The 21135-nt window shown below is 45.4% G+C and overlaps 1 protein-coding gene across 2 annotated transcripts; it reads right to left on the bottom strand.

Annotated features, from left to right (window-relative positions):
- Positions 1–261: 261 nt before the first annotated feature.
- GCHFR (GTP cyclohydrolase I feedback regulator) lies at positions 262–20774 on the bottom strand. Of its 2 annotated transcripts, none has more exons than XM_032769035.2 (3): positions 20469–20774; positions 7985–8079; positions 262–1190 (listed from the first exon to the last, which is right to left on the bottom strand). In XM_032769035.2, exons 1-3 carry the CDS (start codon positions 20502–20504, stop codon positions 1067–1069), a joined length of 255 nt encoding a protein of 84 aa, XP_032624926.1. In that variant the 5' UTR covers positions 20505–20774; the 3' UTR covers positions 262–1066. The 2 variants fall into 2 exon arrangements, with proteins under 2 accessions (XP_032624926.1, XP_032624927.1); XM_032769036.2 differs by lacking the exon at positions 20469–20774 and adding an exon at positions 19874–19928.
- Positions 20775–21135: the final 361 nt, after the last annotated feature.

Raw genomic sequence — 21135 nt, forward strand, 5'->3', positions numbered from 1 at the left:
CAGTCCTTTGATGGAAGGGAGAGATGGCTGTCACCTAATCTAGACTTTAAAACGGTAGCTGCCCTGTAACTGAGGACCTTTTTCTGAGAGGTGCTAACAAAATGCAGCTCCCATAGATTTAAGAGTGGTAGCTCCTCAACATGTGTCAGGATTAGGTCTTGAATGTTTTACACAGGAGCTGAAGTTTTTCATATAGCTTCTCCAGTCACACACATCTGACTGCTGCTGAAAGTAGCCCATGGACGGAAATCACACAGTCTCTTTATATTAATTCTTTATTACTTATCAGCTACAGTAGGAACTGATCAGTACAAATCAATCCAGGAATTATATGCAGTTGGTGAGATTACGCAGCCAATACCTGAAATATTCACAGGACCTTTCTCCAATGATGTAATTCTCTAAAGTTATTTCAAAGACCATGTTTTACACTGAAATGGCAGTATCAGGACTGACCAGGACAGTGTCTGCTCACGCCAACCATAATCCCACTTTAGAGTCAATGTTCAAACTGTTCTCAATGCTAAGGGAAGCTTGTTCAAATAGCAAGGACCGGGTCAGTGTCTGGCAGCCTATTCTTACCGTTCCAGGGAGATTGCAACAAGTAGTCTATGTTTGACCTACTCTGAGGACTGAGCAGGGGCTGCATTTAAATGGTGGCCTCATGAGCAAGAAGATCAGTGCTTAACTTCTCCAGGGGCAAAACCAGGCTAATGTTTGACTTGACGCAAATACTTACTGAATGGGCAAGATTAACACTTAAAGTGCTGCCATTTCCCAGACTGCCATTCAGACAAATACTTAGGAGGAGCCATCCAATCTCCAAAGGATTCATGCATGATTTACCCTTAGAATTGAGTGGGCACCTCTGCCTCCCCTTAGAGTTCATCTAATGGCATTGATGGTAGTTTTCCATTATGTGATGTTTTGACTATACAGCACTTCCCCTGAGTGTGCCTGGAAACTGGGACAAAAATGGATCAATTAATGGGGAGCTCAGTGCCAGTCCTGTGCTAGATGATCCACAGCAATGTCTTGTCCAGGTAGAACACTACAGTCTTCCATGCTACTCCTTGTGGAGACACCAAACCAGGGTCTGGCCCACCCCTGTCATGCTGACCACTCGGTAGCCATATTTCTCCAGCTTGTCCAACACGATACGGGGTGCATCATTCACGTAGTACTCCCAGCTGCAGCCAAAAAAGAAGAAAGGAAACAAGATGGGAGGGTCACAATGGATGGAAGAGGCACAGCTTCCCTTGCTAAAGAGACCTTGTGTTTCCAGCAAAATCAAGTTAATTCTGTGCAAGACACTGCTGTCACCACTCTGGGACAGAGCCTACCAAATGTGCAATGTCCAGCTATACTACACTGAAACTAACAACCACAATTTTCAAACTCTGTGAAGCAAATTTGCCCAGAATTAAAGAGCCACCTAAAATTGGAGTGTAATTGTCCAAAACCACAGTCTGATTGCGTGCCTCAGCCTTTTAGAAGATTGAGCTGTTGAACTAACTCCCACCTGTGCACCTTTAGGGCCTCATCAAAATGAGGAGAAACCCTTTACTGATCTGAAACAGGAAGCAGCATTTTATGTCTCTTTGAAGGTCTGCTGCAAGGGACTGAAGTAGGTATTGGTTGAAGGCTCCAAAATTGAGTTTCTTTGGCAGCCAGAGTGCAGAAACACTCATAGCCACACCACCAAAAGGAGAGAAGAGTCCTGTTTGAAAGTGAATACATTCTAGGCAGAACTGGTAGTTAAGGTTGCCTGCCCTTTACCATTCTAAGAGCCTATTTTCAGTTGCTCCTAATTTTGACCATTCAGGCTGAAGCTTTCTATGCTGGGTATCTGTCTCCGGCTGAATTGCATTGGCAAGTTTTAGCAAAAAGTATTCAGACATTGCTAAGAAGGAGATGAGAAATATATACTGTTTGCTCATGTTAAAAAAAATCTTAGTTTATGTGAGAAGCTCCAGTGCCCCCATCATTTGCAACCAGGGCTTGAAATTTGTCAGAGGGGAGCCTTTTTCTCTTCTCATGAAGATTCCCAACTTTGGCCCAAGTTATGAGCCTATGAAAAATCTGAGTTCACGCTGGCTCAGTAGACATACTAGAGTTTTGCAGCTGAATTCTCTGAAGATTGTCTGTAGTGAGCATGTTCCAACCCAGAGCAGAGCAGGACTATCCTTACAATTGATTCTCCAGGTTGGTCAGGGTAACAGAAGCAAGGAGACTGTGCTCTTGAATGCAGAGGGGACAAGGACCAGAATGGGGTGGGCAGCGACAGGAGTAGGTTAGGATAAGGAGCCTGTGGGGTGGAGACTGGGAATGAGAAGGGATGTGTGGGGAGACAGACTGGACAAGGGCCCAGTGGAGACTGGCTTGTTCATCCAAACTCTGCACTGAATGAGGTAGGTATTCTTAGGGGGAGGGGAAGAGTATGATACTGTAATTAGACTATCATAATGTGTATGCACAAGGGGCTTAATAAAGATTGGACAGACAACCATAATTCTGGCCTTTCCTAACATAAGTACTTGACTTCACACCCTTAATAATGTTCTTTTACTATAGTTTTTTTGGGTGTGATACATATATACACTGATTGGAAAAGCTACCTAGTTATCTGCCAGAAAATGACCATACCAGCCAATATGCTGATAATGATTGGAGCTATGAGGTCAGAGTTAAAGCTGTTTGTGGAATTTTAATTACACATTTCCTGACTTCTAGACACTAAAAAAAAAACCCAAAGAAATCCCCAAAGTTGCTAAAGTTGAGGTTGTAAAATATTACTGGAGTGGAGGGGAGGGTATTTTCAAAGTATAATAATGGTGAGATGTGAGAGCTTGCTGAAGACCTCTATTTTCTTTCTTCTGACACACTACACTTTGTTATAATTATAGGTACGGTGTAAAAATATGTATTACAACTGCTTTTGAACTTAATACTTCCCATAAGAGGCTTTCAACATGCTTTTTAAGTGTCAGTTTAGGCTCACATGTTGAGGTGAGTAAATAATATTCCCATTATGCAAGTGAAGGAACTAAGGCAGGGAAGTTTTGTACTTGAGCAAGTTGGTGGTGAGCCGGATGAGAACTCCAGTTGGATTCCTTGTTCTGTGCCTTAGTCATAAGACCGCTAGTTGTTCAGACAAAAGACATGTTGTATATGACTTAAGGATTTAATCATCAGTGTTTGTAACCTGTCTGAAACAGTGTGGTTGGCTGTCAGAATTTACAAATTCCTCCCTTCCAGATAAAAGCCAGCAGAGAGAAATATAACTTCAGCAGACATCATGAAGAGCTTAAACCTTGAGCTTACCAAGTTCCAGTAACCTCTGATGCATCCTGAAGAATTCACATTAACCACCAAACCTTCCAACTAGTGACAGACACTGCAATATGGCATGAATGTGCCAAATTGGAACTTCTAACCTAAATGATCTGAAGGCTCGAGCTGGAAAAAATTAGTTGTGGTGCTCTCCCAAGCTTAGCCTGCTGGGGACACCAAAATGAAACTCACAGGTGCCTGGGCAGATGTTCAAAATAGGATCACGTGCTCGGTTGGGCTCCTCCAGTTTGGGATTTGGATAAAACCTGGAGCAGGGCTAGATTAAAAAATAGGCACAATAGACACATGCTTTGGGCTCAGCCTCCCAGCACTGTGGTGAAGGCAGAATCTAAGCTCTCATTTATTTATTTAAAAAAAAAAGTGCTAGCCTTCATAGTTACAAGAAAAGCCTGGACATGTGACCCACCTGTAACTGATGCAGTGACATCTGCTTGAGTCTGCAGGCTGCCTCCAGCAGCACAGCAGTCACAAGAAGGAAAGCTGGCCCTACACCTACCACCAAAGACGACCAGACCCCCCACTGGCTGGGAAAGTGGCTTAGATGCCCTGCTGGCAGTATAGTATTGGCTCTCCCCTTACTGGGGCTCAGATCTCCCCTCAGCTCCACTCGATGGGTCAGACTGAGGGTGGGAAAAGGTGGTGGTTTTAAATGACATGCCACTCAGCAGATTGTGCAGCTCTGTACAATGTGATCATCCCTCTTTCTTATAGGCAGTGAAATAGTTAATTGTAGTGTTATAATTAGGCACCTGAGTTAACATGAATTCAGGCACAATTCACCTCTCTTACAGCTTTTATTTCAGGCTCTCTGCAAACTCAGACCTAAATGCATTGGTTTGTGAGTGAGTTTCGGGCTTTTAATAAAATGCTGGTTATACAACTTAATTATGGAATCACTACTGTGGACCCAGAACACAGTGAAATCCAACCATTGTGAAGCTTCATTTACAATGAGGTAGACAGAAAATCCTGAGTTTCTGTTTAAGTAGCTCGGTTAGGGGATACTACAGTCAGTCTTGGGGGAGCTCTAAAGTTTTGTGGAGGAGGAACTTTTCCACATAGGAAGCTGATCAAATCTCTACAAATAGTTCTTCTGCGTTTTTTAACCCAAGCTAACACATCCTTATTGCGACGCTGATAGCCAATTTGAATTCCTACATCAAAGCTTTGTTGATGGGCATCCACGCTGAGTTGCTGGGAGTTAAGCTTTGCTCTTCCTATAGTAAACGTTTCATGTCATTCCAAACAGGTTCTGCTCGGCTAATGCCCTTGGAATGCAGCAACTGTCCTCAGTGGGAGTGAACTGCTGCATTCCAAGGGGGTTATTTTCTTCACACTCCCTGTCTCCTCTTGCTCAACCCCAGCAGTGGGAGGAGGCAGCAGGGAGCTGCTGCTCTTTACTGTGGCCATCAAGGACTATCCTGTACCCAAGCCATCCTAACAAATGGGTGGGGTGATAATTAGCTTGCACTATTTACAAAACACCTACTAGCCTGAAGCAGATACAAAATATGAGGGGCAGGAGGTGGGTCCTGGGGCCAACTCTCTGGTGGGAAGCCCAGCCTCCCACTGTGGGACATGAATAGATTCTGGGATTGCTATCAGATACTGTACCTCAGTCATTATTTGCTTTTGCAACTGGTTCTGACTAGGAGGTGTCTTACAAATTTGAAGCTCCTCCCCTGGGAGTTTCTAGTGTTATTCCTTCTTTAAAAAAAAAACAAAAACCTGGTGGTGATTGCAGCAGTGAGATAAGGATACATCCACTGCTTTACTGTAAGCCTCCTTTTTTCTGGGGTCCTCTTACCCCATGCATTACTCGATTGTGTTCCCCTGTTCATAACCCCCTCGCTGCAGCACAAAAAACTCAAGAAATTCAATGTCATTGCCACCTTGTGGTTTTGAATAGCAGCATGAAACTGATCAGAGACTTGTAAATTCCACCCTGTTGCCACTAATTAGGCTAAACTATGGGGCAGAAGAGGCACTAGAACTGTGTCTTCAAATGCAGGAAGACAACACTGCACTGATTTATGTTTGGAAGGCTCTCTTCAATCATAAGGACTAGAACTTTTTCTTCCCCAACTGAGAATTTAAGTTCTGTAGGGGTAGATGACTTAGGCCTCCATTTGCCAGGGTGATGAGTGAGCAAGGAGTTTTGCAAAGCTCTGATAACTAAAGTTTCAAGATACAGGTGGAAAATGAGTAGGGCTCCTTCTGTGTAATTAATGCTGTGGGTTTTTTTCTCCTCCACCATTCAAAGATGGAGGTGGACTCCAGTCAGCAGAGAGATGTAATAGCTTCTCCTCCACTGTTTTAATGATTTTTTTCAAAGAGAAATAAGCAGATCAAGTAAGAATGGATTTTGGATGCAAACAACATGTCAGAAACACTTACAAGTTATACTAAAGTGGAAGGTAGTGTCAAAATCAATGCAAGCAGCAAAATAATATGCAGGGATCTAGAGGAACTAGAACTATGGACAGAAAACAGCATTAAAAATTCCAGTTGGAAAAATACAAACTAATGTGTGTGTGGGGAGGGGGAACTGGAAATTCACTGCCCACTGAAGTCAATGAAAAGGCTCCTATTGATTTCCATGGTCACTGGTTCAGGCGCTCAAAAGGGACACCTGGACAACAGCAATGCAGAGAGTGGCTAAACGGTGTCAGCTTGCAGTGGACTCTAGCAGCTTAAGAGGCCAGGAACCAATTCAGGAAACCAGGAAGTGAGTCATTCTCGATGCAGCTCTGGTGAAACTGCACCTGGATTATTGTGTTCAGTGCTGGGCACCTGAGTACCAGAAATATTAATGGCTGCAGGAGTTCAGATAACGGCAACAAAATGATTAGGGTGCTGGATAAGGGACTGAATCATGAGGAAAGATTAAAAAGCAAACTCTGTCTAGCTTGGGTGACCTAGGAGAAGGAAGGTGTGCACCATGATAAGCGACATGTGTCTGATGAAGTGGGTATTCACCCACAAAAGCTTATGCTCCAGTACGTCTGTTAGTCTATAAATTGCCACAGGACTCTTTGTCGCTTTTTAAAGATAAAGATATTTGGAGACTGTAAACAGCAAGGACATTAGGGTGGTAAAATGGGAACATCCCTACAGAAAAAGGAAAGACGTAAGCTTAGCATCAAGAAATGCTTCCTGGCAATGAGATATAGTAGTACTGTAGACGGTGACTTGCTGCTGCAGCATCCTAGGCAAGTCACTTCGCTCCTCTGTGCCTCAATTTCTACCCACTTACATCCTGGGGACAGAGACACTATGGCTATGTCTACACTGCAATAAAATACCTACGACTGACCTATGTCAGCTGACTTGGGATTGCAAGGCACAGGCAGCAGAGTTGTAAAACTGCAGTTTAGAGATTTAGGCTCAGGGTAGAACCAAGCTCTGAGACCCTCCCGCATTGTGGGGTCCCAGAGCCCAGTCTCCAGCCCAAGCCCAAATTTCTTCACTGCAGTTTTTATAGCCCAGGAGCCCAAGTCAGCTGACATGGGCCAGCTGCAGGTGTTTTATTGCAGTGTAGACATAGTCTTGCTGATCTTTGAGGCTGACAGATGAAAAATCCAATATAAATATTATTTGCAGTGTAGCTGTAGCCATGTTGGTCCCAGAATATTAGAGAGACAAAGTGGGTGAGGTCATATCTTTTATTGGACCAACTTCTGTTGGTGGAAGGGACAAGCTTTTGAGCTTCACAGAGCTCTTCTCTGTTGTGGGCCCTTTCCACCAATATTACATCACTACCTTGCCCCTCTCTCATAATGATTGTTTTTGTTGCTGTTTGTTTTGAACAGGAAACTAAGAGGCAGTGCAAACTTTATACAGGGCTAACAGCTAAGAAGAATTCTCGAGTTCTAATCCGAACTCTGCTGCTAGGTGGCCTTTGGTAAGTCACTTAGGTGCCTAAACACCTTTAAAAATCTGACCTTAAATCCCAATGATTTCAGTGGGAGTTAGGTACCTAAATACATTAAAAATACCTGACACTTAACCCTATGTGCCTCAGTTTCTCCATCTGCAAAGAGCAGGTCAAATTAACTGGAAAGCTTTGCAAAGCAGTCCCATTATGGATAAAGTCTATTAAGTGAGAGTCATGCTGATGACCCTGTTCCTTTGAGGAAAGAAACTGGACATAAAGGGATCTCTGGATCCACTGCAATGGTTGTTGAAAGACAGGCTTCAGAGTAGCAGCCTCATTGACAGAAACACCATTTTCATTACAGTACACTGCTACATCTGTCTTAATGAGACAGACTGGAGGGGTATTAATGGGCCATTTCACTTCAGGCCACTTCACCTTGAATGGTCCCTTGAAATATGTGTTTAATTCTGCTAAACAATCTGTGCCACCTTGCATTTAGCTGTGACACTCTGAGTACCTTTCCCAGACCCGAAGAGGACCTCTATGTAAGCTCGAAAACTTGTCTCTATCACCAAGAGAAGATGGTCCAATAAAAAAATATTACCTCACCCACCTTGTCTCTTCAATGAGAAACTTCAGGAGTGAGAAAAGAAAACTGCCCATGCTAGAGGGGGAGAGGGGGTAACTGACAAAGGATTAGAGATGGTGAGGAGGAGGAGGCAGAGAGAGAAGTAGCACAGAAATACTTACAAATGGTTCCCCAGCACGTTCCTTTTAACGGCACCCAGGTAGTCCATCAGATGTGGATCAGAATGTTCATCTCCAACCATTGTCGGTCCAACTTCCTGCAGAAGGAAATTTAAAATTCAGCAGATTGGGGAAAAAAATACCATAGTCCGTGCATTTCTTCATCTCAACTTTCAAAGGACAGGTTAAACAGAAGAAATAAAAAGCCCAAAGAGCAAACCCTTGCAGTGTGAGGGAGGGTATGTTGCCCACCCACATCCACGAGAAATATGAGACTTTGGGGGGGAAGCTTATTTCTTGCACTTGTTTGCCAAGTTACACTCCTGCTACCAGGATCACAAGCAGCACATCTAGGAAGGAGAACTACTGTGAAGGAGATGGCAAGGAGAATCTATTATAGGTAAGCAGGAGAGTTCATGTTTACTGGAAACGTCTTTGTTCTCTAAAGCCCGGTCTACACTACAAAGTTTGGTCAACATAAGCCACGTTGTGTTGACCTAATAACGTATGTGTCTATGCTTAAATTTGTCTCCCACCAATGTAAGTGCCCCCTTATAGCAACACAGTAACATCACTTCCCCAAGTGGCATTGAGCCATGGTTGATGTACTGAGATCAATGCACTGCCACTGAAGACATTGCATTACTATGTCGACCTTAACAGTCCTCGAGCAGCTGTCGCAGAATGCCCGACACTGACTGCTGTGGTCATAATTGTGAGATCCACTGCCTGGGGGTCACAGAGACTAGAAGGCCTCCCCCACCCTTTTAAAGCCCCGCAAATTTTTGAAATGCCTTTTCCTGATTGTCCTGCTTGGCGAGCACACCTCTAGTTGCTCTCCATTGTTGTATGCAACCACCTAGCTGACCATGCCAGCTATGCGCTCCAGCTTGGAGTAAACAGGAGATATTGGATCTTCGAGGCTTGTGGGAAGAGTTTGTGTGTGCGAGCACAGCTACGGATCAGCTGAGAAATGTGGACATCGACGAGCAGATTGCACGAGAGATGCAGAAGGGTACAGCAGGGATCAGCAGCAGTGCTGTGGGAAAGAGAAGGAACTGTGGCAGGAGTATCAGAAGGCTAGGGAGGCCAGCAGTCGATCCAGTGGAGAGCCTCAGACTTGCTGCTTTTACAAAGATTGCATGACACACTTGGCAGAGACCCCACCACAACCTTACCACCACCATGGAAACTTCTGAGAAGCCCAAGTCACAGTCCCTGGCATGAACAGCAAGGATGAGTAGAAGGTGGAGGAGGATGAGGGACATGCGACCAGAGGGTCCAGCTATGCCGTGATCCAGCACCTGTTTGAGACTCCATTGCAGCCCAGTCAATCCTGGCAGTTGAACATGGGCAAGCCCAATGCAGGGGAAGGAACCTCAGGTAAATGTAATTGTATTTCCCTTCACAATGATGTACTGATGGCACCCCAAACTTAACAGGACACAACTATCAACTGTTCATTAATTTACTCATACTAGAAGAGGTATAGGTACAACAGAGGTAGAGTTATTTGCTTGTCATTCCCCTGTAGTGTCCCTTGCTTTTGTCCCTTGAATCCTCCTGAGAGATCTCAATGAAACTTCCAGGGAGGTACTCTGCAATCCTCTGCCAAAGGTTTCCAGAGATGGCAACCTTATTGCTCCCTCTGTGGTAGGACACTTTCCCACACCAGTCAGTGCTAATTTCGGCAGGCACCATTACAGCATGCAGGCCAACGGCATATGGGCCTGGACAGCTTCCGGACATCAGCAGCAGCTGTGCTCTCTGTGACTTTGTTACCTTCAGGAGTGAGATCTCAGCTAAAATCATCACCGCTTGCGGGAAATGCTGCCAGTATTCAGTGCTCTTGGCCTACACTCAGTTTCATGCAACCAAGCAATTGGCGCCTCATTTCCCTCACTTCTAGCAGCCCATAGTCAATATCGCTGGCGCTCTGAGTGGCACCGTGCACAAGCATTCCAAAGCAGAAATGTCAGCAAGTATGTCTGGTTTAATACTTTAGGGGAGCAAAAGAAGGGAGTTCTGAACCTTACCTTTTACCTTGCATTGTGACTATACTGACACCAGTGCCTTTTGTGTTTTATCAGCGGCTGCGCATATTGCAGACTGTATGGAGAAGGCAGGCCCAGGAGTCCCAGCAGGAAAAGGACAGGGAGATGCACCAGGACATAATGGGGCTTCTCCAGCAGCAAGCCCAAACTCTGCAAACTCTTGTGGACCTACAGGTTTACCAATCCTGAGTTCCCCTCCTTTTGCAGTCCCTGAAGAGCTCCATTGCAGCACCTCCCTCTTCCTCCCCTTGACACATGGCCTCACGGGGCCACGTCCCTATTCTACCCAGGGGGACATTAAGGACAACTACAGCTTCACACCTACTGACCTGTGAGAGCCACAGCTGCTGTATTTATAGGTAAAATGGACATTGCAGTTCTTTCCCTTTGTTAAGTTCTGTTCCATTAATTTATTTTATTAAGTTTTCAATGTATTTGCTTTTAAATTGCACAGGTTTTTCTGTGCACTGATTTTGTTACTGAATAAAATTTATTATTTGGAAAACACTTCATCTTTATTGGTTCACAATATATACTGCAGAGTGCCTAGCACCCCCTTACTTGATACTCATAGGCTCAGTAACAGTGTAATGATCATAAATGTACAGCAAACACCACAAAATTACTCGATGCATTGTCAGTGTTATATTCACAGATGCACACCAAGCACCACACAATTCCTAACAGGCCCCAAAACAGCAGGCCAGATAGAGCACAGTACATCACAGCCCACTACGGTGTCTCACTGTTAAAGTGCTCTTTCAATGCCTCCCTGAGCCATAAAGCTCCATATTGAGCTCTTCTAATAGCCCTTGTGTCTGGCTGTTCAAACTTGGCAAATGGCTGCTCCATCTCCACCCCAGCAACTTTTCCCCCTTTGCTTCACAAATATTATGCAGGATGCAGAAGGCAGCTATAGTCATTGGGATGCTTTTTTCACTGAGATCTAATCTTATGAATAAAAAGCGCCAGCATCCTTTCAATCTGCCAAAAGTTTATTCAACTGTCATTCTGCACCTGCTGAGCCGGTAGCTGAATCTTTTCCTGGTGCTGCCAAGGTGGCTGGTGTACAACTTCACGAGCCAGAGGTAAGCCAGGTCCCCCAGGACCACTACTGGAATTTCAACATTGTTAATAATAATCCACCAGTCAAGAAAGAAAGTCCCTGCTTGAGGCTTTCTGAACAGTCCTGTCTTCTTAAAGATGGGAGAGTCATGCACCTTCACTGATGTTGGTGAAGCATCCCCGGTTATCCACCTACACTTGCATAACTATAGAAAAGTAGCTCTTTCTCTTTTTTATGTATTCTGTGGCAAGGTGGTCTGGTGCTAATATAGGAAAGTGTGTGTCGTCTACTGCTCTACCGCAGTTTGGGAACCCCATAGCTGCAAATCCATCCACTATGTCCTGCACATTGCCAAGAGTCACAGTCCTGCATAGCAGGAGATGATTAATGGCCCTGCACACTCGCATGACAATAGCCCCCACAGTGAATTTTCTAATTCCAAAGTGATTTCCCACTGACTGGTAGCAACTGAGCATTGCAAGCTTCCCCAGTGTGATGGCCACTCATTTCTCCAGTGGTGTCCCTGAGCTGGAGGGCTGGGGTGAGCTCAACATACAGATCCAGGAATGTGGAACTGCGCAACCGAAAGTCCTGCAGTCAGTGCTTCTCATCCCAAGCCTACATTACAATGTGACCTCACCAGTCAGTGCTCATTTCCCAGGCCAAGCACGGGCACTTCCCCATTTGCAGCTGCTTTGTGAATGCCACCAACAACCTCGAATTGGTTCTTGCTACGTCCCACAGCAATCTGACCTCCAGGCAATCATCATGTTATTCTTGCAGCTCTGCTAATACCGGAGGATCGTGCATCCTGTGCTTGCAACATGTATGACAATAGTGCAGAGCTGTGCAGACTCCATGCTTCTGTCCAAGATGGTGGACAGCAAGGAGCATGGTGCAGGTTCGTGGAATTTTTAAAAAGGTATGAAAATTTTGGGATATAGATGACAGTATGAGATAGAGACAGTTGCATGCTGGGAAGTTGACCCCTGGTCCCCAGTCACCCCTTTGTGACTTTTTTCTGCCCCACCACACATTGCCAAAACTGCCTAAAAAACTGTGCAGTGGCCAGTGGCAGAATGCATACTGGGATACCTATCCATGGTGCAGCGCACTGTGTATTGACAAAAGCCCTCCTGGTGAGTACATGCACCGCCAACACAAGGAGCCAAGGATTCATGCGAACAAGCGATATACTAACTGTGGAGGCTTTATGCCAATGTAACTTATGTTGACCAAAGTTTGTAGTGTAGACACTCAGGGTATGCCTACACTGCAATTAAAAACCCGTGGCTGGCCCATGCCAGCTGACTCGGGCTCGCAGGACTCAGGCAATTTAATTGCAGTGTAGATGTTTGGGCTCAGGCTGGTGCCAGACTCTAGGACCCTGCGAAGTGGGAGGGTCCCAGAGCTCAGACTGCAGCCCTAGCCCAAACATCTACACCACAATTAAACAGTCCCTTAGCACAAGCTCCGAGAGGCAAGGGTCAGCCAGCATTTGGCTACTGATTTGTTTGCCCACTTAAGCACTTCCTACAGGACACAGGAGCTGCCTCCTCTCACAATGGGAGTGTGTGCCTTAGGCATATTGCTCTAGCAGAGCCCTCTGCTGGCTGAACAAGGAGAGGTGCTGATGGGGTTCCAAAAAGATCCTTCTTCCAGAGGAATTCTTTAGCAGATAAATGTTGTTTCATGAAATGAGAGGAAGATACTGGTGACCATCTCTGGGAATAACCAGGTACAGAGAAATGCCAATGAAATGTAAAGTGATTGTTGGCATGTACCCTTTAAAGCGAAGAAAAGCAAATGAGATGGAGGTAGGAAGACAGAGGTGCAAGTCATCTGAGTGTTTACATTGTGCCATGTATATCCCAACTGCTTGTATTAAAGAGCATTTACACAGTGCTACAAATGTGTCATTTTACAGAACATTCTCTGCCCCAAAGAACTTTCAAACCCAAGGTCCTAATTATACTGTAATCTATAAGGTTGGGGGGCTAGGTTAAAACATGGTAGCTTTGGATACAATCAGAACACGGGTCAACCTTACAACATGAATGAGACCAAACCATGTTTTACCTTGTTCCTGAATTATACTGTGGCTCTGCGCTTTTGCACGGCCATTACCAGACTATATTGATTACGGTTAGAACAATTAGTTGAGATTTACAGTTAAGAATGAACTGTGTTTTAACTATGTCTGGGGACAACAGTCTTGTAACAGAGTCCTCCAACATAATAGAAATTACAGGGCTAACAGGAACTAAAGACAACACGCAGGACAACAGTACAGGTAAGGGGGAGAGGAGAGTGCATTTGATGAGGAAAGGAGGACTTGAGAACAAGGCCTCTCAAACACTTAATACTCTGCCTGTCTATAGCACTTCCAGACACGGAACTCAGAATGCTTTACGGCCATTAATTTTTTAATCTTCACAACACGTGTGAGGTAGTCAGTTATCACCCCTACTCAGACTGGATTGATTTAAATCAAGGCAATTTAAATAAGTGATTTAAATCAAGTGAAAAGCCTTGATTTAAATAACTGATTTTAATAAACTCTTCCATTTGTGCTTCAGTTCTTTTCTAAAGAAAGATGCATTCTCATTCATTGATAAAACCATTAAAACATAAAATCATAGGACTGGAAGGAACCTTGAGAGGTCATCTTGCCCAGTCCCCTGCACTCATGGCAGGACAAGCATTATTTAGAGACCATCCCTGACAGGTGTTTGTCTAACCTGCTCTGAAAAATCTCCAAATCTCACATGTTGATTTATAACTAAATAGAGCCTTTACACTGGATTTGTTACATCTTTCTGCTACCTTGGAGGGTACACTATAACTACAGACATTTATATAAGCAATTCTATACCTCAATATTTTCAGATTCTTATTAATTGTACATTTTTAGTATGTTTGAAAATGGTGAATGACTTTTTTTATTTACAAGATAATTAACTTTTTGCTCATGATTTGTGTCACCCTGCATTAGTGTGGTAACTGGAATTTAAACACACAAAGGAGCATATGCCATTTATTTTTATTAAGCAAAATAAGCCCTTAATACAGTATATGAACTACTGTGCCATACTTATGAAGCTTGATCGCAACGGTTGGATGTTTTCCGCTGATTCTTTATATTAAAAAACAATATTTAACTGAAGGTTTCTGATATAAGCTCATGGATTCAGCACATTTAACTTTTATGTAAATATTGAGACACTCTTGTAAGTTTTGTATTTTGTATTAAATTCAGATTTCATTTTAAACTGATTTTTAAAAAGAAAAATTTATTATTTAAAGTTAAAAAATCCAATTTAAGTTTAAAAAAATTCTATTTATTTTTTCAACAAAAAAAACATATTTTTATCCAGCTTGGCCATATTTTTACAGAAACTGAGGTACAGTGTCTAAGTGAGATGTGTGAAGCCACAGAGTGAGAATCTAGTAATCCTGGCTCCTTATCACCTATTTGACAGAGCATTATCAACTGCTACAACTGGGCATGGAGGTTGGGTGCTGTATCCAGGAGGGTCTCCCCCACATGTTCTGGAACCTAGTACAGCCATCACCAAAATGCAATAGTTAAAAACTCATTTTAACTACCTAGACTTAGTTAAGAAGAGCATGAGGGTAAAATTGACATTGAGACAAAGGATTTTACTGCCCCAGGCAAACTGGAAATGTTTGCTCTTCCTTATCACGGGTCAATTACATTTCTGGCTGATTGTATGGTAGACAGGGCCAGCTTAGCAAGCAGGTTGTTGGGGCGGCCACTCCGGAGAGGGGCGGCACGTCCAGCTATTCGGCGGCAATTCGGCGGAGGGTCCCTCACTCCCAGTCGGAGTGAAGGACCTCTCACTGAATTGCTGCAGATTCCAATCACGGCTTTTTTTTTTTTTGGCTGCTTGGGGCGGCAAAACCCCTGGAGCCGGCCCTGATGGTAGAGCTGGCAGTGGATAGAAAGTAATCTTCTCTGGAGCCAGCAAGGTTGAAGGAGCAAGAAAATATGATGATTTTGTTTTTTACAAGAGAGATGAATGTTGGAGCCCAGAAGTTCCATGGAATTTCAGAAGGGGAGAACCAGGGGTGTGCCCAGAGGGGATGAAACAACCCCAAACAGTTTAGAAGTAAGAACATAAGAACGGCCGTACCGGGTCAGACCAAAGGTCCATCCAGCCCAGTATCTGTCTACCGACAGTGGCCAATGCCAGGTGCCCCAGAGGGAGTGAACCTAACATGCAATGATCAAGTGATCTCTCTCCTGTCATCTATCTCCATCCTCTGACAAACAGAGGCTAGTGACACCATTCCTTATCCATCCTGGCTAATAGCCATTAATGGACTTAACCTCCATGAATGTATCCAGTTCTCTTTTAAATGCTGTTATAGTCCTAGCCTTCACAACTTCCTCAGGCAAGGAGTTCCACAAGTTGACTGTGCACTGTGTGAAGAACTTCCTTTTATTTGTTTTAAGCCTTCTGCCCATTAATTTCATTTGGTGACCCCTAGTTCTTGTATTATGGGAATAAGTAACTATCTTTTCCTTATCTACTTTCTCCACATCACTCATAATTTTATATACCTCTATCATATTCCCCCTTATTTCCAAGCTGAAAAGTACAAACTCAGGGCCTGATCTTGCTTCTACTGACGTCAATGGCAGTTTTTCCATTTTTCCCTTGACTTCATAGATGGCAAGTTATATGGCCCTGTGGTGCCTGTGCGCCACCAATATTCAGGAAGGTGGGTCCGGCTCCACCAATGTTTAGGCTTATATTTTCAAAGCTCTCCCGTCCATAGGATGGACTGGGGCAACCGCCTCAGGCCCCATGCTTTGGGGGGCCCTGCACTTCAGGGGGATGGGGGGTCCAGGACAGCCTGGGGAGTTAGCAGTGGGCCTGGCGTCAGCAGCAGCAAGTTACCCAGACAGCTCCGCTCCGCCTTGCCTCTTCCCATCCCTGCTCTGCCCTGCTCCCATTCCATTCCTTCCCCCAAAGCCCCCGCCCCCTCTTCCTGCCCCTGCTCCACCCCTATTCCACCCCTCCCCCCAAGGCCCCACCCCACCTCTTTCTGGCTTCCGTCCCCTCCCCCAAACAAAACCAGGAGCAGACAGGGCAGAGCAGGCTGGGGCTGGGTCACTTGCTGCTGCTGCCAGCGCCAGGTCCCCTGCTTACCACCCAGGCCCCACTTCCCCCTGAAGCGTGGGGCCCCCAAAGTGCAGGGCCCAGGCCGATTGTCCCCGTCTGTCCTATGTATGGGATGGCTCTGCTTGGACCCATTCTGGACACCACCAAAAATTATACAAACCTGGCGCCCTAGGGAGGAGCTGTCTCTCAGGTCTAGTCTACCCTAGAAAAGGTTTGCTGATATAGCTATACTGGTATTATACCCTCCAAGCGTAGATGCAGCTTGCAGCTGGCAAAACAGTGCTTTGGCTGCTATCACTTATACCTCTGCTCTGAATGGAATAAGCTATAGCGCCAAAAGCACCTGTTTGCCAGTATAACTGCCTCTACACTAGGATATAAAAGTATTGTAAAAAAAAAAAACACACACACTCCTCTCTAATAGACATTACTGTACTTGCAAGTTTTAAGTGTAGACCTGGCCTTAGTGCCAGAGAAGAGAGAGGTTATGCCAGGGAAATAGCAAGGCCTGTGAACAGGAAAGAAACAGAACCTGGAGACCCTGTATTGATTTCCACTAACTAACCTTAGAGACACATCACGTACGTGCTGTTCCTGGAATGTGCGCTCAGGCTGATGGTGGGCAAGGGCATGATTATGTGAGCCTATGTTACAGAAGCAAACAAACTAGCAGCCCGAAGCAGTGCACCTTGACCCACTACTGGCTTAGCAATGAAATTACCGGACAGCAGAGGCAGCTAAGTCCAGCGCAGCGGCAGCATGACTTACATACAGGACTATGGGAACGCAGCACAGCAACAATGGCAAAGGACTTGTGCATAGCCAGCCAGGTCAATGTAACCTCTGGCAGGGAGGTCAGTCCTCTGCCCCATAGTGCTCATCCATTAACACAGCAACTGTGACAATGCATGTTTCTTAAATCAACAAAGCCTCTATAGTATCAGAGGGGTAGCCGTGTTAGTCTGGATCTGTAAAAGCAGCAAAAAGTCCTGTGGCACCTTATAGACTAACAGACGTTTTGGACCATGATGTTTGCCAGAATAACTGCATCTACATTAGGATATAAAAATATTGTAAGCCTCTATAATAAGAACAGAGCTCTAGCACTAGATAGTACACCTCTACCTCGATATAACGCTGTCCTCAAGGGGGCCAAAAATTCTTACTGTGTTATAGGTGAAACCGTGTGATATCGACCTTGCTTTGATCCACCAGAGTGCGCAGCCTCTCCCTCCCCCAGAGTGCTGCTTTACCACGTTATATCCAAATTTGTGTTATATCGGCTCACGTTATATCAAGGTAGAGGTGTACTTAAAGCAATTTACTAACTGTACTGTTCACTAATAATTAAAAAACAAATCACACATTTTAGACAGTTGTGTGTCACACACAGAGTCATTCTATCCATGGCAGGGAATCCTTAGTTCTGCAACCACGGAATAAACTGCACTTTTTAAATATACATTATTTTGAGCACCTCACCTACATCCTGCTCAGTCATCTCAACTGGCCCTATTTTCCAACATTCCAAACCGGCAGCTTCCAAAAAGCTACTGCACAAAGAACAAAAATCTGGCAAAGCAAAGGCAGCCATGCTCCCCTCCTTCTGGCCATTGCCAATGTGGCCCAGGTGAAAGCAGGATTTATTTATTTTTTAAACGTACATTAGCCCACTACTGATTTCAGTTTTTGTTTCACTTGTGGACCAATGACAACTTTAAGCTCTTTCTGTAACATTTGCTATATCCCACTGAAGCGCTGAGATCCCAAACTCTCCAATGACACACCGGAGGACCCAATCCTGCAATTGGATCCACTGGAGTGGACCTCTGTGCCATGCAGAGACCCATTAATTCCAAGGGAACTCTAAGACGGGACAGGAGTTTGCCCACAGCGATCCAACTGCAGGACTGAGGCCAGTATTTGTAACTAGCTCTGAGGATTTATGAACCGTAGACATGACCACTGTGAGTATGTGACACACACACATTCATTTTCCTACCATCCAGAGCTTATCTGTGGTAACTATGGCAACCTGGCCATGCAGACACAGAGATATGAAAATCCGTACCAATAAAACCTTTAAAAGCACTGGAAATAGCAAGTATTATATTGAATTATAAATAAGATGAGATGGTGTGTGGCTATTTGGGATCATTTACATAACCTGTGAAGGATTAAAGCATCTACCCCAAATCCATTACAGTAAACAGGAAAATCCTTATTCCACTACACACCATCATGTTTTCTCGCTCTATATAACATACACGCACAGTTTCAGGAAGGTGTATAATAGGAGCAGTTCTTCCATTACCTAACTCCTGACTGTGGGTTAATTTGTTTGTTTCACAGTTGAGTTCTTCCTATTGCAAAAATCACATCCTCATATTCTGGACTTCAGTCAAAATTTACAAGTCTCCCCTTTAAAAAATAAAGAAAACAAAATAACTTTTGCCTGCTTTTTAGACTTTATGCAGACAGCACCTGAAACTCTGTTCGCAATCACTGTGTTTCCTGACCTGTGTGAACCAATGTTTTTGTCCTGCACATGACTAGATTAGACAAGCAGGCTATAGGCTAGTTGGGAGTGCCCAGAGCACAATTGTCAGAAAAACATCCCGTTCCACAGTAACTATGCTAGCAACCATATTTAAACATGGTTTCAACTGTATTGTTGCATGTTCAACATGCATAACCTGGTCAGACTTCCTATTTCCCTCCGTAGGACCATCAAGCAGAGGAGCGGAGGCAGGACTATTTGCAGGGAATGGTGAAAATCGATGGTGAAGGCAGCCACACGTACTGGTTTGTTAGATGGCAGGACAATTCCTTCTCAGACACACTCAGGCTCTTACCACTAGTTTCCTTTTGCCTCCATAAATTCCCTCTGAGCTATGGACTATGTTTGTTCCTATTCCGTCAGAGCCCTCTAAGGCCTTGCCAACACTAGACTTTTGTAACTGATTGCCAGTTAACTCAGGGTACAGAAGTCTAGCATAGACATACCCTGAATGATGCCCATATGAGACACCCAGGAAAGGGAGAGGACAGTCCGTTGGGGTTTTTCCTCTCAATGTTCCAGTCAGTGCCCCAGAGACAGTTATCTGGCTAAGTGCAAGACTCTTTAAGTGTAAACCATGTATCATGGGAAAGGGGAGGGAATTTATCAAGCCCGGTACAAGTGTCAAAACACAACCAGGTAACACATGCCAGGATCTACCTGACAGCAAAGAGGAGAAGAGTCAAGGACTATATTAGCTGCACAAGTAGGCAACAGTATAGCACACCACTACTGGAGGATGGAAAGTCAGCTGTTACCCAGCTGTTTGCAGAAGGTACCTACACAGCTGGACAACAGTACTGTACATTGCACTCCTGGAATGGGGGGTAAGAAGGGAATCAGCCGCCATCCAGCTGTTTGCAACCGCACTATTTACCTCCAAAGCTGGGCAGCAGTATCTCAATACTACAGAAGCAATTCAGGTGTCATCCAGCTGTTTTTAAAATGCACTAAAATCTCTGTACAGCTAGGCAATGATACTATACATGGCACTTGGGAATTAAATTGGGGGGGAAGGAATCAGCTGTCACCCAGATGTTTGCAAAGGTACTAAGTTACCTGCACAGCTGGACAGTAGTACATCGCACGCCTAGAGAGGGGAAATCAAGTGTCATCCAGCTGTTTGTAAATTCAAACACAAACAAATCGTCAAGCCTGGATTTTATACCCACCGCCAGCACCAGACATAAACAAAACCATGCACTGGAAATAAACCAGGCAGTGTGTCAGAAACATCCGTGCACGTTAACGAAAAGCAGCTGCCACCAGGGACAAGAGTAGGATCAGGAGAGAGCGAAAGCCCCGCGATCTCCTCCGGAGTGCAGCTGGCGCCCCGCGCAGCCCGCTTGGTGCTGCCACAAACCCCGAGTGAAGCCAGAACTCACCCTGCTGCCATGATTCAAACCACGGAAGTAGTTCCCGGCCCTGCCCCTCTACGCCTGTATTTCTCAATAATCTCCAGCTCCCTCCCTTCCTGGGGACGGGAGAACTGCTACAGGCTGGGCTTCTCTGGAGGGGGAAGGAAGGGCTCGGTCCGGATCCTGTTAAGCCAGACACTCGCATGTCCGCTAGGAAGGCGCAACAACGGCCCCAATGGGAGAGGGGTGCAGGCCGGCAGAGGGTCCTGCGACATGCACCCGCCGCGCACACTCACCATGCGGATCTGCGTGCTGATGAGAACGTAGGGCATGATCCCGGCACCAAGGCAGAGTCAGTTGCCCACCGCTCCTGCTCTGAGTCTCGCTCTGCCTCCAGCTCCAGCTTAGCCTCCCACACGTGACATCCTGGCCACACCCCCGCCCGGGGCAGCCTATGGCCCGAGGGGACTGGGTGCACCTTAGCGGTGGGAGCAGCGTAGGGCCTCTACCTTTCCCCGCGTGCTGCCGGGGATTCTCCCAGCGCTTGCTGCGCTCAGTGCCTGGCTGCAAAGGTAGCAGGCGGTCCCTGCAGTGTACCTGAGCCAGCCTCGCTAGGGCGCTGGCGAGGAGGGCTGCGTAGTGTGTTGCTGCCAAGCTGGGGCACTGTACACGACGGAGCTCTCCAAAGGGCACATGGGGGAGCCTGGTCGCGTCTGCGGAGGCGGCCTAAAAGCAGAGGGCAGGGTGGATGGCAGGCCAGAGAGGTCACGGGGACTCAGTCCATGGAAAGTTTTGAAAGTCGGGGGGGAGGGGGGCTGTGTTGCATTGGATACAAAGCTAGTTAGGGAGCTGGTGTAGCTAAAGGCAAGGGCCCTGCTTGGGGAGGCTTGATTTATTGTATTTTCCCCTTTCTATTTGTATCCACCAAAGGGAACCAGAAAAAAAACCAAACACTCATCCAAC

The sequence above is a fragment of the Chelonoidis abingdonii genome, chromosome 4 (genome assembly GCF_003597395.2).
Source record: "Chelonoidis abingdonii isolate Lonesome George chromosome 4, CheloAbing_2.0, whole genome shotgun sequence".
NCBI classification, from domain to species: Eukaryota; Metazoa; Chordata; order Testudines; family Testudinidae; genus Chelonoidis; species Chelonoidis abingdonii.